At 33.5% G+C, this 19,750-nt stretch overlaps 1 protein-coding gene across 1 annotated transcript; it reads right to left on the reverse strand.

The window, feature by feature from the left end:
* Window positions 1–1,045: 1,045 nt before the first annotated feature.
* On the reverse strand, window positions 1,046–9,527 carry LOC112683446 (alpha-tocopherol transfer protein-like). Its single transcript, XM_025554497.1, has 7 exons — window positions 9,059–9,527; window positions 6,714–6,805; window positions 4,987–5,143; window positions 3,734–3,927; window positions 2,748–2,858; window positions 1,814–1,964; window positions 1,046–1,751 (listed from the first exon to the last, which is right to left on the reverse strand). Exons 1-7 carry the CDS (start codon window positions 9,261–9,263, stop codon window positions 1,717–1,719), a joined length of 945 nt encoding a protein of 314 aa, XP_025410282.1. The 5' UTR covers window positions 9,264–9,527; the 3' UTR covers window positions 1,046–1,716.
* Window positions 9,528–19,750: the final 10,223 nt, after the last annotated feature.

Here is a 19,750-nt window from a genome sequence, read left to right on the forward strand (position 1 = left end):
GACGCGTCGGACGACAGAGGTGATGGTTCGGAGTCCAACAAATTCCCACGCCGTAAAACGTAACGAGTAGAATATCACGTACGTAAGCTCCGGCAAGAACGAAAGTACACCGGTACGTCAGTCTCGACAGGAAATAAATGGACCGGTACGCAAGTTCTACGCGAACAAAAATACAGGGATGCAATTTCCTGCGCAGTGACGAAATCAAATGCGTCACTTCCTGAACTGTACAAATTAATAATGAGTTGTTTGTATAGCCGTGTACTCGATGTATAGGAATTCGATGTTCAATTGAAAATAGGATAAGACTTAGTTTTTCTATGAAACTCAACATCAGAAAAATGTCAACCACACCGATTACCTGTTATCAATTTTAAGTGGTAGTCCAGTAAAAAAGAAGTATATGTTTTTTATGCATTTTGTTCGTATAGGAATGGACGTATATCAGTTGCTTTTTTATTCGCGTGAGGACCAACATTCGTACGATTATTCCGTTTTACCGCGTTTTTTTAGAAACCGCACGGGTTAAATCGTATGTTATTGTTTCACCAACGACTGTTGTCGGTGTTAGAAAACCGTCAGTTTTCTCGTATCACCGATGGTTGACAAACGCCAACAGTGCAGTCGGTGGAATTTCGTTCTACATTAAAAGACATAAAAGACGGTTCCAACACGTGTGCGTGTCAAAATTTCATTTGATGTTTAAATGACTTAAACGTGTTCATGTGTACACGTAGGTGTACGTTCGATTTGATCATAAACTGATTTTTATTTCGGAATATAAAAACACATTTTTGATCTACAAAACTGTACGGACATTGCTGTGGTATAAATTTGATGGTAAAACGAGTATGTGCTCGAAATATAAATGAATATGTAAAAAAAATTAAAAAAAACTGTTTTCATATCATGTAGAGTAATTATAATTTGTTTCTAAAACTATAAACAAAGTGGGTATAAAATACAACTTAAAAATTATAATTCTATAAAACAATTATAGGTAACATATGTGTACATAAATGAGATAGTGTAGTTAAAAAAATAAAACAATAATATAATAAAACAAAAAAAATAAATAGGTATAAAACATTTAGGCGATACCGAGACGTTGAGACGCAATTTCAAATATCTTTAAAAACCGAAAGTGATATTTTCCCGTAAATTTGATGACTAATCATTAAATTTAATATTTTCGTTCTACCGTGCCGCGTGTAAAAACCGAATAAGTTTGTTACAAGTGATACAATCAAACGACGACTAACCGTTCGTATTGTTTACCTGTACGTGAAATCGTTTTTAGCTATTTGTACGATAAATATTGCTAACTACGACCGCAGCGTGTTCGGGTGGTTAGCATAGGGTTTTACACGAACAACGCATCGAGCGCTACGACGGGTCGGAACAATAATTGTCGTTTTCCTAAAACGGCTTACACTGAAATTACACCGGTACAACAATAATAATTATAATAATAACAATAACAATAATAGTAATATTTGATTTTATATAGTATAATATGTTGTATTTGTTCTATTAAAAAAAATAATAAAAGACTCATTAAATCCAGAACAGTGTATTATGTGCGTGCAACTATCGATACTCGAATAATCGGTTACGTATTTGCGTGATATTACTATTACCATCGTTTATTGTTCGATGAGCTCCAAATAAACTCGTGCGGAACGGATTTAATGAGCTGTGTTTTCGACGCGTGCGTTAGTTTTTCGTCTTCAACCCGTACGTGTTCCAATCTGAAAACACAGATAGGAATCATTGAAGGGACGGGGTCCGCGCGCGGCCGTGCACCACTTACCGGCGATGTGATTCTGGAGGTCACTCATCACGGGATACCAGTCGGCGCTCGAGTAGTTCAACTTGGGCTTCTTGCCACCGTAGTCCTCGGGCAGCGTGTTCACGTCCAAGTGCTTGTGCAGGGACGACATCTTGGTGCCGTGGAAGAACAACTGCAACAAGAACGCGTTGCTGAAACGGGTCTTCGGCGCGCGGTACCTACCCGGTGAGGGACGGGTCAGGGACGGACGGACGGCGTGACGTTCGATCAAATCGAACACCACGCCATGACGTTGCCGCGCGCGTACCGGTGCCGAAACCTATGTTCACCAAGCGCGCCTGCGGGATAAGATCCCACCCGGGACAAGATTAAAATTTTAAGGGCCAAAACAACGTGTATCTAAAAATAGATGAGAACAAAATAAAATATCACAGAAATCGGTACTCAGGAGAGTTTATAGTTTTAAGCGATATGCAGTCATGTACAAACATTGTAAACTAATAAATACATTCAAGATTATCTAAAAATATAATACATTTTACTAAAATTCATAAATGGATCTCAATAAAATTATGTTATAATTGATATGTGTGGTATTTTAAATTAACAATGGTTTTGAAACAAAAATTCCCAGTAGAGGCAATGGCCCATTTGCCCTCCCTTGCGGGCGCTCATGATGTTCAAACGTACGACCAGTCACCTAATCGCCTACCCACCCAACCGCTCACCCATCAACACAAGGTTTGGAAACGTTCTGCTAAGCGTATGTTCCTCGGGTATATTTATCAGAAGAGTACCGATTATGACTAGTTTTCTAACATTCAAAATTTCTTCGAGGAATATTCTTTCGCGGGATTTGACTTTATTTCAGTTTCCCGGTCACGGGGAGGGGGGGGGTTGACCCGCTGCCAGAATGAAACCGTACACGTATGGCGACCACTGCTGGGTTACTCACGCGGTTCTTGAGCTTGTCACCCACGAACTGCTTGAACATTGGCCACACCATGTTGAACAGGAACGGCTGACGGACGATGTGCACTTCCTTCAAGCGTAACGGCATGGATTCCTGCGTGCAGTGAAAGGATTATTAAAAAAATAAATAAATAAAAATAAAAACACCGTCGCCGTCGTAACGGGCGAAAGGCACGCGGACACGACCAGGCCGAGACGTAAGCATTTTTTTACACGATGTGCGTTATGTTGTACGTTGTGCGTGCAAAGGCGTATTGCAGCGATAAGTCGCCACTATTTGTGCGAATTTGATTATTTATCTCGCGCGGTCGCTTATTGATTTTTAATCGGTTTTGCGCGATTACAAATTTATCGTTGATTTTTCGAATAAGAGTTGACTCTTAACGCATTCGTGATATTATGCCACGTGAGTAAATGCATTAGTTTTAATCTCAAAGAAATATATTCCATCGGTCGGGTCTATCGTTTGATCATCATTTCATTTCACTACTGTACTTTGAACCGGTTTCAGGTACATAACGTCCTCCTAAGTAAGACTATCCCCGCAAACATTTGTTGATGGGAACAATGTTTTTACGATAACACATCTCAGTCGAGGGAAAAGAAAATCAAAAAACCTAATCCGTTTTTAACATAATAGCTGCCGAAGAATCCCTCGGTGAGGTACAACACACGCCAATTCACACGTGACACTCTGTAAACATTAATGTACTCGGATATTGATACTGCGTTCGTGTGATGTGCACACAAAGACCGCCATGGTGCAATAATGTCAAGGGCGAAACATCAATAATAATAAAAATGTACGAGTAAGTCCAAAGTTACAAACGTATTTTATGGCGATAAGTATGATAATAATAATCTCTATAATACGATGATATTCTATGATACCATTATAATGACCTGTCGTTATCACGTGCGTTATCTTTGTGAATTCGGGTTGCTAATTTTCGCGTTACTTGAACTTACTTGAATGTACAGAAGTAATGTCATGGCGAACGACGGTGACATGGCCATGACCTGTTTGGTGGAAAGACCGTGGAAGTCGATGATTATGACTACGCCGCGCACTTGAGTCTCTTCTTCCACCAGAGAAGCGACTTGGATCATATAGAGCACTTTGAACAGCTCCTCGCTGGTCATACGCTTCGGGTCCCAGGCCGCTGGAAACATGTTCGAAATCGATTACGTCGACCGACGATGAACATTTACGTGGTGATTTTAACGCGTGACAATGTTAAGTTGACGGTTTAACGATGCGCGTTCCCCGACCCTGATTACGAGTGAAAACCACGAATCCTTCGACTTCGACTTCCTACGTCGAGTGTGAGGATCTTTCAACCGAAACCGTTATTGCACCGATTGTTCACAAATCGAGTAACAATAACACCCATTCCGGCCTTTGCACTACACATATATATATTCTAGTACTGAAGCTTCCGTAGCGCGCGTGCAATATTATTGTGTTGCGGAGATATTTAACGATTGAAAAATTATTATTTAGTATGTGGAGCTCAAATTTCCGACGGAAATGTATGTGACAACGAATATTAAGTATCATGGCGTACGCGCACACGTACCTACGAAACGTATTTTTCAATCGGGACTACTACATTGAATAGAACGAAATGGGTATACTACGGTACGTACCATTTCATCGGACAATGGTTTTAATAAAAAATAATAATAGTTCTTTTTTTTCTACATTCGTACACGCGCTGACCTTTTCCTTGTTTAATTGCACTCGTACGAGTCGGTAAATCGTATAACACAACACTTGTTGGAAACGCTTACAGAATATTATCGCAAACGCCCGCCAGGTCGGAGAGTGTTCTAATTAAATATAAATCAGAAACAATTATTATTAGCAATCGTCGGCGACGGCACAAAACGTTTTCATTTTTCTGGTTAATTGAATAGATTAAAGTTATGCAACTGCGAAGTATTTAAATGAGCCGGTGTTTTTTTTTTTTTTTTTTTACGTTAATTTATCGAAACCCTAGCGTATAACACGTGCGAAAAGCGCTACAACGGTAAACTGTGGTATAATTATTCTGTTGTTCGACTGTTGCGATTATGCTGCGTCGTTTGCGTCTAACACATTGCAAAAGTTAAGGGAAAAACTATTTGGCCGGAGCATAAGTTTGCGTCAAACCGTATTTCAATTAAACGGTTACCGGTTAATATTATTTATTGGTACAAAAATCATAATATACACTCACATCCCATGCTCAAGATCAAGATTCTTCTGTTCTTGTGGTCCCGGTCTACGAGCACGTTGACGACACTGTTGTCGGTGAACAGTTTCTTCTCCTCGGTCGGCAACGGGTTGCCAACAATTTTTTGATTTTTCGCCTTGAACGTAGCCAAGCGGACCATCTAGAACACAGACCACCGCGAGTGTAATATTATAATGATGCGATCGTAGTTTTCGTTCAAGCACGATGAATATTTTCGCGAGAGAAAATCGTCTACGATACCGTCGCGGAACGTAAACTGAAAAAAGTTTTCCAAACGGATTTGATACGGACACGTTAGTAATTGGTTCGATTTTGGTTGAGTTATTTCACCGTTCATGCCGTTCATTCAAAAATTCAAACATTCAAAAATTTGTCCGAGACAATAATTCAATCGAAAATATTACTACCATCACGGTTACACGATCTAATTAAACCAACATAGCGATTACTGTTATCTTGTGGCTAGTCACTGTATATGTATACACCATACAATCAGTATCATACTGAACAGCCTCAATTTGTCTACTACAATCAATTCTTTGAAGAGCACCGTTCAATCGTATAGCGGTAATTATTATTAGTTATTGTTTTTATTTATTTATTGCCTTTGTTAGTAACGTTAAAGCTATACAATGGTAATTATTATAAGAAAAATTATTATTATAACTGTTATTGGTGTTTGATTACGATTACAATTAATTATTGTTAATTAATTACTAATAATTCTAGCCTATTAACGTAATTGTAAATAGTGATGAACAATAATATAATATTAAAAACAGTGCGTACTATTGTTCGACTGCTTCGACGGACATATAAAACATTATCGTGTGCGGGTAAAGGCTTGATCGAAGTAACAACGCGAACGAAAATTGTGAGTAAGCTCTTGGAGATTTTACACAAAGCAATAAATAAATATGACCGTGAGAAAAATATAATTTACGGAAGGATTTCGATGAAAACGCGTTCGACGTTCTAACCACGGCAAAAGCATTTTGTCGGGTAAACAGAAATCGCTACAGCCGATTAGTGAAAATAATAGTATAAATTATTATTGTCTCGCCTTTTTACCAGCCAAAATCTAATAACGCATGTGTTCTCGAAAGAAACCGATTGTTTTTCTTCTTCGTTCCGTATACATAAAATATTATACAGATGGTACAGAAAAAAAAAAATTAAAATAAAAAGCTAAACCGATTTCCTGAATAATAATAATACCTTTTTTTCGTTATCGGCACTTCGTGTTGACTTCTTTTCAATATATATACCGTGAGAATCGATCAAACGAACGTAAACAAACTTATCGGAACTTTTAGAATAAAAACCTTACGACACATTGATCGTTGTACGTGTACAGTGAACCGGGCCGTATCATATTTTATAAAATGGATGTTAAACTTGTAACACATAACATTATCTAGTCGGTGTATTGAATAAACAAAGAATTATTGGAAGAACGATCAATTAACATTTACGGATCTACGCAGTAAGTGAACGTTAAATGAGCCCATGCGTACTGTTGCGCTTATCACAGTGGTCGTGTCACATAACACAGTATTCTGTAACGGTGTGAGGTAGTGGTGAAGAGGTGCCATTACAGTGCAATGTATTCGGTTTCGTGTAAGAGGAAAATCAACAGTGGTGAAAACGCGGTTTCGGTTGTAGACACTATTCTGGCTGGGGTATCGTTAAGGAAACAGTCTGCTTACCAAATCGTATGCGCTCTGGGCGTAGAATTTGTTCGGTCTCAGGAATATCATCAAATACTCGTCAGTGTCCTTGTACGTCAACGTATCGTTTTCTGGAAAAAAAAAAAAAAAAAATGAAAAAAATGATATATACAAAATCAGCAACCCGTGCGCGCGCGAGTTGTAAGTACGACGTGTGCGCGAACTGCTCGGACGGAGTGAGTATCGTAAGCTGACCGAACGGGGTGGCTAAGGGACGTCTTCAGCCTGACGTTGCGCGTGAACAAACAACAATGATAACTACATCAGTAGCGTTGTACAAAGTTGATTAAAAGCGTGAAAAATCGATATCGCCTAATGAATTACGTGTTTGATAACGGGTGGAAAAGGTCGACGGACCAATGTTTTTGCGGCCACTTCGGGGTGGACAACAACGCCGTGATGCGAGGTTATAACTAGTGTGTACGACCTAAGGGATACATCTAAACACCTAAGGTACAGTAGAAGTCGACTCAGCCGACACACTTCGCGACATACCAGTAGATACATGTAGTAAATTCCATACCGTTGCCGCGATATGTACTGAAATACACTGTAATATATACTGTAACAGTAACTACTGTATGTACTGTATGTATAACTTTTATATATTGAAAAGATTATTAGTTAGTATGCGATCAGTATATCCGGAGATCTGAGGCGCAATAATCAGTTAGGATTTCGATAGATTGTGCACGCTTCGATAACGTGGACCTAATAATGTACTGGTTATCATCGATATCAAGGATGAACGAAGAGTTTTTAAAAAACAACGAAATTTTGTTTTGTTCTCTTGAAAAAATTCAAATAAAATAACAAGTAAATTGTTTATCCGACGGTGTTGTTGTGTCCTTCGAAAATAATGATGCTACGAAAAAAATGATTACTTAACCACCTTTCGTAGCATATTATATCAATAAAATATACCAATATTAAATACGAAACATTGAAATCGTCTTAGAAGCACGTCAATGAAGAATTCAAATTTATCATATTAAACATAATTAAGTAAGATTATTTTGTTTAGTAAACTACACCTGTGTAACGGAGAGATAAAAAAATAATAAATATAATAATTGCTATAGAATTAAATGTACCTACAGGATGATCAATTGACCTGCCGCCGTCTCTGTTTTTTTTTTAATTTTTTTTTGTGATATTTAATCGTTATATCAATATCAATACCAATTGATTTACAATAAAGGGTATCGAAAACGAAAACGTTACTACCGTATGTACTATTATTGAATCCCAACCGAGGTTAATTAAGTTTATTTTTTTTAATTATGATCTATCGGCTAAAATATTGATTGATAATATTTTCGAACGCTTGGAATATTATAATAGAAACGTATTATAGCATATGGTCATACGAGTGTGTTAGAATAAAAGCGAAAGTTATAAAATTGAATTTATTTAGAGAGGGGTTTATTGGATTATGTTCATACGTTTTGGCTGCCCCTTCATGAGCGGAGACACTTTTTTTTACTCTAAGAAAAATTTTTAATTTGTATTCGAAAATATATTGGTTGCTGTTCTGAAACCAATCTAATTGAAAAGAAATAATGATGTTGACGTAACTCAAAATAACGTTTATAAATACATAATGGATAATCGTGTGCGGTCAGGACTAAAAATTCGGACAGTTTCATAAAATAAAAGCGTCAAATGTCAAAACGCGTTGTGTGCGTGTGCTGTAACTGTAAATGTTAATTCGTTCGGTCATTTCCCCGTCAAAACTGAAAAATTAAATTATTATTAATAATAACTTTTATACGAATATGACGTGTACCTATAATGAAATGGCACTGCGGCGGGTTTAATAAATAATTTGGCGTGTCTTAAAGTGTTATTGATTCGGTATTATCACGTATAGGGGAAAAAACTGTTGACTTATCAAATCACGGGTCGCCCGATGTAGGCAAACACGTATAAAAAGTTATGGACGATATTTCGAGTTAAACGCATAAGGAATAATTATTAGCGTAATACTATTAGGAAACGAATGAGATACTTATTAAATAAACGTATCCACATTGAACGCGGAACAGTTTTATTTAATTTTTTCCTGATTTTTCTCACGAAAATCGACCGGCGAGTGCGGAATATCAGATAGAGAGAGGAGAAACGATCGAAAACATAATAAAATTCCAAATCAGCGCGTCGAATGTGAATCGTTCGAATTAACTCGGAGCGAAGAACTACAACAAAGTCACACACAGCCACACGAAGTGACACTGGCCGAACCTTATTGTTTTCTCTCGCATTTCGAGTTTGGAAAATCTTTTTCCAACACGGTTTACACGGTAACAGCAACTCGGACGTACCTTTGAGCAACTGGCGAAGCTCGGCCAATGACTTTTGCACCTGTTCCGGAGTCTCGCGGAGCTCGCGTTCCGCAATCGCAGCCGCTTCCTGGCTCATCGGCGACGTATCCAACGAGAACGCGGCCTTCAGTGCCTTGAAGGACATGGACCGACCGCAGTCGTCCATCGACTTCATCTGTTTGCTCATACTGCTGGCCTTCAACATGATCGGACGGGTTCGGATGAACAGAGCGTTATTATCATTAAACGACGAACGGACAAACGGAGTCGGACGATGGAGTGGTTAAACCGTTTGTTATTTGTTAGCGGTCGGCGACGAACAAGTATTCGTGAGACGGGCGTACTGCGGAGAAGTTGAAAAATAACGTAAAAACGCGAGTGAAACACGAACGGTCAACTAACTCGTAGTGTTCGAAAGAGCAGTACCTGCACTGATTGCGCTGATCCTACAGGAATCTGACTGATTTCCGATGCGTTCGTCGCAATTTTAAATACCTATTGCAGCCGATAGGGAACCGCGTGATCCCTACTACGTACGATTGGTCGCGTTGTCCTTATCTCCCTTCCGGTAGGGATATGGCGGGGGGCCACGGCGTGGCTGTTCGCACGTCATCTCGGCCGCCACCACCACGTCCCTCTCTTGTCCACTCGTATCAGACTTCGTCCCCGGTTCGACTTCTTCCAAAAGTTTCTCATCGTTCCCCTCCACGCACTTCTTCACCCACCTCATCCCCTTGGTTCGCGTGGGTATTGCGCGCAATATTTTCCGAACGAAAACAATCAAACCAATTGCGGATGATTAATACGCATCGCCGGTGCCAATATTACGATAAACAAATCGAAATACGTTTCACGATATGATTTTCAACCGGATATATTATTACGAAACGCGTTTCGCCCTTTAAACTCACTGAAACATGCCATTAAAATGTTATTAAGTGTTGTCTCATATTTTGTTGTTCGTGATCGAGTACCGCGTTGGTCCGCGACTAGACATCACGGTTCGCACCGCAGCAGCGGCAGCAGGTTGTCAGTTGATATGTATTCGCCCAATGATAATCATATTTTTCACTGAAATTTTACAAGTCTTACAATTACACTGTCAGCCACTACGTATTATCCGCAGTTTTCGCTTAAATTTAAAACCCGTCTTTTTTCTCTCTCCTAAAACCAAAGTCTCGTTTCGGAAACAATATCCGTTATTGGTATTTTATCGTTTAAATGGTTTTTCATTTGGATCGGTAATATTTTTCGACTTTTCTTATACGAATTTTCAACAACTTGTCATAACATTAGAACATAACCACAAGTGTATTTCAATTTTACGTTCTTTTTTCCTTTTAATTTAATTCATGATCAACACAACAGGTACAATTAAATTTATTATTATTAAATGGACGCATCCGAGTAGGGTCCCAGATAATATTTATGATAAAGATAAACAACTTATTGGATTCGATTATAAAAACAATAACTTACGAGTGCGGTGTGACTATAGATTCCATAACATACTAGTTCGGTCCGACCACTACGACAATAAAACCTGTTACTTACAAGTATTTATAGATTTGATAATGTTAAAAAATTAATAGAGTTCGTAAAAGCTCTACCATTTAAATTTTTACCAATTGTGTAAATTTTTAAATTTTCTAATAATTTTATTATTAATTAATTAATAATTTTACCATACACCAGTATTCTAACTTTCGATTGATAATTGATAATTATATACCATGTATTAGAAACTTTTAAAAAAAAAATCATACCTGTGTTCTAATTTATAGGTAACTGATAACCCTAAGTCTGCGAAAATGGCAAGTAAAATTTTATTTTTTATGAACCCAACTAGAGTAGTACTTGTAAAATCGTGGGACCCAACTACTGTACTACCTGAAAAATACTGGGACCCAACTATTGTACTGTTTGAAAAACACTGGGACCTAACTAGACTAAATAAGGGTTATTAAATTACAAACAAATCAAATGAATTGTTTATACGAACGATATAACAATATAATAACAATAAGAGATCATAGTTATATCACGAAATTCAAATTTCTCCAATCTTCTGTTTATTAATTTGACTGTATAATTAATTGTCCATTTATATCGGTAACCAAGGGCACTGTGTTTGAAAAGCCTTCTTTAATGCATACTTTTAAAACGAAATGTTAGGTACTATTCTGTTTTATATTATTTTCTGCAGATTCAAACCATTATAAAACAATTAAGCTGTACGAATTGTTTATTTAATAATTAGATTACTCCACCGAAGTCAACGCATGAACAATGTTAACAATTACAAGTTTCTAAATAATATGGCTGAACGCTAACAACAATAGCACCTTTATATATACATGTATTTATATGTAGACTGTATGGTGCACTTTATAATACGAATCAAGGTTATTCAAATATATATTATAACAATGATATTATTAAGAGGCTTTATTTAATGTAGCAATGAGTTTCAAAAAAATTTACAAAAACTTATCATAACAGATTAATGCAAACAGAATATTATCTAGGATCATCGCACGGACGGTCTAATATTATTATTTGTCTTTCGTTTATCAGCTTCCGTTAAATTACGTTCAACTACAATTAATTCGTCATATTTTAAAACGCTGAAAAAACTAACAATACTATAAATAATTAATTTTGATTAGAACTTGAATTTGTTTAGACAATGAATAATAGTTAACAATATTATATAACAAACAGGTACTGGTTCCTATTTGATGTATTATAACGAAATTACTGAAATCAAAAGAATTTAATAATTCGATGAAGAAATTGTTAAAATGTAATGAAAAATGATACCAATAATACTTAAAATATCGTTTCTTAGGTTTTTTATTAAATATTCAAAATGTCTTATTTAAGCGTTTGAGACGTGTTTAAGATAAAAATTTTTTTTTTTTTTAATTACTAAAAAACAATTTTATAGCATAGTGTTAACTTCTTAAATATGAGAATTAAGATTGTGTTAATTCCTTTATTACTATTAAGTTAAATTAATTGTTTATTATTAACTTATTAATTTACAAAAGCCTGGTAACTTTGGTGCTCAAATTATGGCTCAAATACTTTTTCGGTCTATTATTTTCACTCTTATTCGAAATAGGAGGTGGATTTACCTAGTTGAAATTAATTGCACCGTCCCAAAACGAATGTGTACACTTTACCAATTATGTCTTAATATACACATTTGTAAACGAAAACTCAATAGTCCTCCCTTCCCTTAATGGTGAACATCAATACCTATATTTATTTGACCATCCCAGAATCACAAATGAATCACATCACTCTTTGTTTTCTGGGAAAAATGGAAATAATATATTGAAGGGAGTCACGATCGACCTGTTAGCCATCCCTGGTGAAGGGTACGGTTCCTTCGTTTCCGCCTAACACAAAAGTGTCGACGGAGGTAATAAAACTGCTAAACATGTTTTTAATCGAAAACGATTGTATTGCGTATACAAAAATAGAATAAACTTACAAAAACTTTTAAAAGAAAAAAAACAAAGACTAGTAAATTCAAATAATTTGACAAGGAATTATTCCTTGGGTTGCGAAACGGCTTTGTGCCGATAATTGATATTACGCAAGCTCTACGACATCAACGCAAACGGTTTAAGACCCGGACCCGGTTTGTATAATTAACCGATCATCAAAAGATTTTGAAATAACCGCGTTAACGTCACTTGATACGAGACTCGAAGAACTTTGGTCGTGCGCAAAACTACGTTATGCAGTCGCGTGTTTATTGAGTAATTCAAAGTTTTATCACGGATTCGTCTTTACGTGCGGTTCTCGCTTAACCCTGTGGGCCAGGTTGAATAATATTCAGAATCATAAATTATATTAATTTTTCACTAAAATTATATTAAACCTACCTGTGATACGTTGTGCCTCATTGGCCGTCACGCACGATGCATATTCAAACGCATAAAGCTCATTATGAACAACTGTACATCAATTATATCAATTATAGTTTTTTTTTTTTTTTTATTGCTCGACAACGAACGATTACAAACTTTATAGAAAAAAATTTAATTTAAATAACAGTAATTGGAATAATTTTAAATACGTTGTAATTAATTATGTCTATTATTAACTCGTTAACTCATTCGGTCATAGTGACACTGATTTCCAACTTATTACCACGTCGATTATCATTGAAATCAATACACTATTATAGGTGTCTACTACGCTATTAATATAAAAGTATTATTAATTTTTTTTTCCTTTAGTTATTTATTAGTAAATGTATTTTAATAGTACGTTCTAAATAAAAATAAAATATAACTATAAACTAATCGTAATATAATTAAATAGTTATTTAGAATTAACTAATTACATTTTACGGCCAATAACATTAATAGATAAACTGACCATTCCGATTGGCGTTTATTTACAATCGAATAAATTATAATTAACACTTATTACCATAATAAAACATTAATTTATAATAATGTTTAGTTTCACCGTTTTATAAATGCCAATTTCGGCACCCTATTCTGTATTTCTGTCAGTTTTAGCGATTGCTATCCGTCAGCATTGAACAATACGATTGTTCAGACGACAAAAGATCAGTAAAGATACCTTTGGTTTTTGGAAAGCATTTTTATTAAAATAATAAATTTTAATAAATGAACAAATTACACGCAAAGACCAAATAGACGTTACTGAATATTAAGAAAAATAAAAACAATAGTGAAACTCACATGAAAATTAGTTATCTAATATTAATATTTTTATTGTTTGAATCCGGTGAATAAATAATAAATAATAAAACAAAACGAATGCATACAAATTGGATTTAAAATTAACTTTTATTAAAAAAGTTACGTTACAATTAAACAAAAAACTGTTTCGTCAGCAAATTGAATAAGATACATTTATTTAAATCGTTTTTAAAATCATAATTCAGGGATTCATAGGCGTGTTACGTGCCAATGTTGTCAACTCGACAGTACAACAACGTTTGTGTTAAATGATATTCAATATATAAAAAAGAATACAGATGACGATATCATGTTAGTTATGCTAACAGTTTTAAATAAATCAACATGAACAATCAAATAGAACAATAAAAACTTTGCTGACTATTGTATAACAGTATGTAATAACAGGTAGAGCTTCTTCGCTGAATGGTTGGATACGTTCGAATTCGATACTGATCCGGAGCTCTTATGTACGCCGTTGAATCGCTTTCTCGTCAATTTTTGCCTGTTTGTTTGTTTTTGTAAACTACTTTTCTTCGTTGTATTTCTTTCCCATAAATGCTGTTTTGTGCACTTTGCTTTTGACTAGTTTTACAGATGGTTTCTATTTTTACATGACCCGACGAGGATTAGCGTTTTCCGCATACATTATGTTTATTTACAGTTCATTATGGAGCGCTTACAAATCAGTATAGCGATACGCAAAAGTGTGCGAGCATTTAAACACTCAACACGTTGTTTTCGCTTCCAGGCAATATTGTCCCGTCGGAAAATAATCATGTCAAAACCGACCGTTGGATACATGGAATATATTTTCCATTCTGAATAAATAATAATTTTCCGTGAAAAAAAATTCGTCCCGTTTAAATGTTGACACCCCATATTAATATTAATTATGTATGTGTAGGTATATGCGTGTGGATGTGTGTACTTTTTATTTGCCAATTATTATATTCATTTTGCGTTGCGCGTGCAGCGGTTAAATTAAATTGTGTTTACCAACAATTGTTAGCGCACGTTTAAGTTCGTGTACTAAGATTTAATGGTTTATTAATATCGTCATTTATTTAACAATAATACAATTATTATTACATCGAAGAAATTTATCCCAATCAAGACTATCAATAATTATGAACATTTTATTATGCTATTTAAATGTATGTACCTATTATTGGTATATAAACCAGAAATTGCTATAATACCATAGACGTGTTTCTTTGCTCGATATTGTGTATCTTGTGATACGTCAAATTAATAAAAATTTAAAATGGAAAAATGGTTGAAAATAAATAAAAAACAGATACTTCTCATTCGACAAGTAATAAGAGAAAAAATAGAATTTTACCTATAACCAATCTAATAAATCAATAAAAAAAAACACGTAAATACGATTTGGGATACATAAAATTTAGTTTAGTTGTATCATGTATTGATAACCGAGTTAATGCAAATTAAAATAAAAAAAAGTTAAGTTAAAAAATTAAAATTAACCTAAATTAAACTTTTTAAATAGTTAATGCCTAGACTTGGTTGTATGTAAATTATATGAATACAAAATTTATATGAAAATGTTTATTAGGTCAGGTTTAGTGTTTATCGTACGAAGATGTTGTATAAGACGTTTTATCACAAAACACTATCAAACGTATATTTTGATTCAATATTAACAGTACGTTTTACAACATTATTCGTTTCCTATTACGGACATACATTTTGTATCATGACGGTTCAGCGCATGTCATACCGTATACTGTACAGTTTAGACAGGACGGCGGAGTAAAAGCGAACGTCAACTTTATTGCACTCACCCCGATCACTTTTATGATATTTGAAAAAGTATGTGTCGGTGTTTATTGTACAAAGACACGCTGTTACGTTTTGCTTCGTAAATAAAAGTATTCATTGGCCTATTTTGTACTTGTATTTTGTCGATGGTATTATAATGTTGTCGTTTTAACGGTTCGCGACGGCTTGAGGGAATAATATACACACCGGTTAGAAAGCATTAATTTTGAATTTTTCGTAAGTATTTCTAAAACGTGATGTGCTTACGATTGGAATATTTGAAGAGCAATTGCTTTTTCGTAACGTAAATTGTACTCCCTCGAGATGGGATGACATGTTCTCTTGTGAAAAAACGAAAGCCGTGTAGGTCTTAAAAATAAAGTCTTTCTCACGCCAACATCATTGCCGGCTCAAAATGTTTTGAGAAAATAAACGTAAAATGTTTCGACCCAACGAACGATTGTGCGCTATATTTATTTTATTGTTGAGTGAATTAAGATAACAGCCGCAATACATATGTGTAATAATAATCGTAATTTTGTATGAAAAATGTATGCGCGAACAACTGACGTAATAGGTACTATTAATAAAAGTGATATTTTGTTTATTTATGTGTTTTTTACATTATCGGATTTAAAAAAAAAATGAATTTTGTTATAATGCCGTTGATTTTATATGAAACATTTGATATTCGTTGGAGTTTATTTGAATTAAATGGTCTGAGAAATAAAAAAAAACAAACTGAAGATATTGTTGCTAAAATAAAATAATGATATAAGACACTATATTACATCTATAGAAACGGATTAAATTTATATACATTTATATTATATAAAATATACACATATACAATTATAATTGTAATTGTATGTTGTAACGTATTTCCAGAAGCGATTTATTATTTAAGGTATATTTTTTCATCGAAAATGTGTTCACCGAATTCCAAAGGCACCATACCACCGATATATGTCCAACTCCAGTGAATTCCTAGATATCTGAGTTTTTATCTAAAATTTGATTTAAATTTCCAGCTTTAAGTACGAGAAACAGAACCAATTATCTTGTCCCTTCCGAGTTCTTATAGCTGCATACTAACAACAGTTCAATATGCCAATAGGCTAAGTCCTTTAGAGAACAAGTTTACTTTGTTATCGTTAACTTTAATTAGGATGCATTCGATTTATTGCGAACTTTTGATTTTTTTCTACTATTATGTGACCTGATATGGTATTAGTGTACACAGAATTCAATTTTAAATTTTACTTTGGTAAACAATATCGGTAACGAGCTTTTTCTAATAACGTCATAGGCGAAATTAGACACTTTTATTAGGTCAGGCCAAATGAAAAATATAAAAAGTATTATTACGTAAATTGAACTATTGTTTTCTATAATATAATTATAAAAATAAATGTCAAATGTCTAAATTAAACAATAACTAATAAGACCGATTATTCGAATATATAGAATAGACTTATTATGTTCTATTATAATCCGTATTTGTACCAAATGTACCTATATACTATCAGTCTTGTAAAGTATTCGAGTGCAAGTATTTGAATACATGTATTGAAATACTTTTTGAAGTATTTTTTGGTATTCTAAATACAATTTTTTTAAAATATTTTTTAAGTATATTGAATACTTTTTAAAAGTATTTTTAACAATTAGTAAATACTTGTATTTAAATATCACAAAGTTCGTTTTAATAATTGTATAATCATAATAATTCTCTATCCTAATAATTGTTCCTACTTCTAAGAATAATATTCGGTTATTATTGATGAATCTAATAAGTAATAAAATAATAAGATATCACTATAATATTACTAATTTTAAAACTGTTAAATTTCAAACCGTTTTAACGCTATCATATATTTTTTTTAAATATTATTTTGCTTAATTTTATATTAATAAGTATTAATTGTTATAGGTTGTGACAAATATCAATAAATAATTATATAAATAATTTATTAAAATATGCAATGGTTATTATTTATATTGTAATTACAATTGGTAATATTTATTTTCTAAAAAGTAATTTTTTTTTAACCATACCTGTATAAATGTAAAATAATATTATCGGCTTAATCTTTAAAATTTAACTCTAAAAATGTAATTTCATGTTTATTAATTTCATGAATATAGAGTATCAAAGATAAATTTTTATCTCATTATCTAGGTTATATTATAATATAATTATATAAAAAGAAAGCATTATATTAATGAGATTCAATTTATAAACACAAAAAAATTGTATAACAGAAAAAGTAGTATATAACAATGTTAAAAATTTAAAAAATGCTACATCCAATTTTATATGGGTTTATTATTGTAATTTTTAAGGAAATTTTTTCAAATAGTTCTATATTAATAGTTAATACCATTTTTTATTTATTTTTTTGTCATTTAATTGTATTAATACAAGTAGATATATATAATATGTGAATGAAATATGTGAACATGACCTCTAAATAGTCAGACATGTTTTGTATTTTTCAAATTGTTAAATCTACAGTAATTAGTATCATAATATAGGTAGGTACCTAAACTGATATATGATCAGTGGCATAGACAAAATTTTTTTCTATTGGGGGGGGTTAACTATAATATTATATAATATAAAATTAAAAAAAAATACTTGTATTTGTATTCAAATACTTAGCGAGTATTCGTGAAATACATTTTTATAATAGTATTTTATAAGCATTTTTAATACTATTTTATTCGAATACTAGTATTAGTATTTTAATACTTTTTCAAAAGTATTTTTTACAAGACTGTATACTATATTATATTAAAGTATTATATGAAACGTACAAATGTATACGTTCACATGTATAAATATATTATTTATAATGCCTAAATAATTATTAAAATATATAATAAAACATATTTTTTATTAGTATTAGGTTAGGCCATTGCCTGACTGGTCTGACCCGTAGTTTTGCCTATGAACAACGTCCAAAATCATAAAAATACCATAAGCAACCACAACTGAGATAAGGTTAAAATTCTAGTGAAACACAATTATTAGCTTGTATCAAGTATTTTATGTTATACTCGTATGTGTCGTATCTCTTCTCTCCCATCGTACTCCACCCAATGGTTGGTTTCGCACACACGTGTCACATATATTATGTATAAATCAATTTTTTTCTGTATCTGTATTCGCCCCTCGCGGTTGATAAATAAATTAATAGATAAAAGATCCAAGTGTCTATCGGCACGACGAACCCCTTAGTTGCAACCTGTACAATCACTTCGGCATATAAATTCGGTATTTTCAACACGCGCGTACGGATTCGGACCGTAAACGTCTCGTCCGACGTCATGCGTGTGCGATGCATATCAAAACCAGTGCAGCGAAAAAGAAATTATTAATAAACCAAAACAAAACTATAATTCACTATGATTTACCTCGGTACGTCCAAAATAATAGAATAACTATTACGCTCGTATTAGCAACGCATCAGGGTATAAATCACACGTTCGTTAAAATTGCCATGTAGAGTAAATATTATGATTGTTTGCGCAACTACGTGATATCGTTTTACTTACGCACGAGACTAGACTTTAGTCTGCTGCACTCACCAACCGAACAATGTCGATTGTTCGGTAAATAATTATAATTAATAAATAATTTGAATTGGCATGTGAATAATATTCAATTAGCGCCACTGAAACAAAATAAACATTATCGCATTATTGCACGTCGAATTGTTTATATATATTTCAAGAAAGGTAAAATTAATTCGATTTTTCTACATTTACTTAACTCCAATTTTTTTTTTTTTTTTAAATAATACGATCAAATTCGGGTTAACTATTATTGTACGTGTACCTATTTATCAACTATAATTAAAATATTACCTTATGAGACCAACCCATTTCTTATAAATTTATTAAGTACAAATGTATTAAAAGATTACATTTTAAAACACGATACACGTATAGTTCTTACAATTAAAAAAAATAATTTGACACAAGAGTTTGATGAGTAAGACAACTACTATTCATCATTTTCTTCATCTTCGTCCGAGTCTGAAATTTAGGATTCGGTTACGCTGCATCTATAAAGTCTTGATCACTTAATGCTCCAATTTTATGTACATTAGTATCTATTTCAGTACATGTATAAAGTGTAATTTCTGGTTCTAATTTAGAGCGATCTATC

Source organism: Sipha flava, unplaced genomic scaffold (assembly GCF_003268045.1).
Source record: "Sipha flava isolate LNK unplaced genomic scaffold, YSA_version1 226_pilon_pilon, whole genome shotgun sequence".
Lineage (NCBI taxonomy): Eukaryota > Metazoa > Arthropoda > Insecta > Hemiptera > Aphididae > Sipha > Sipha flava.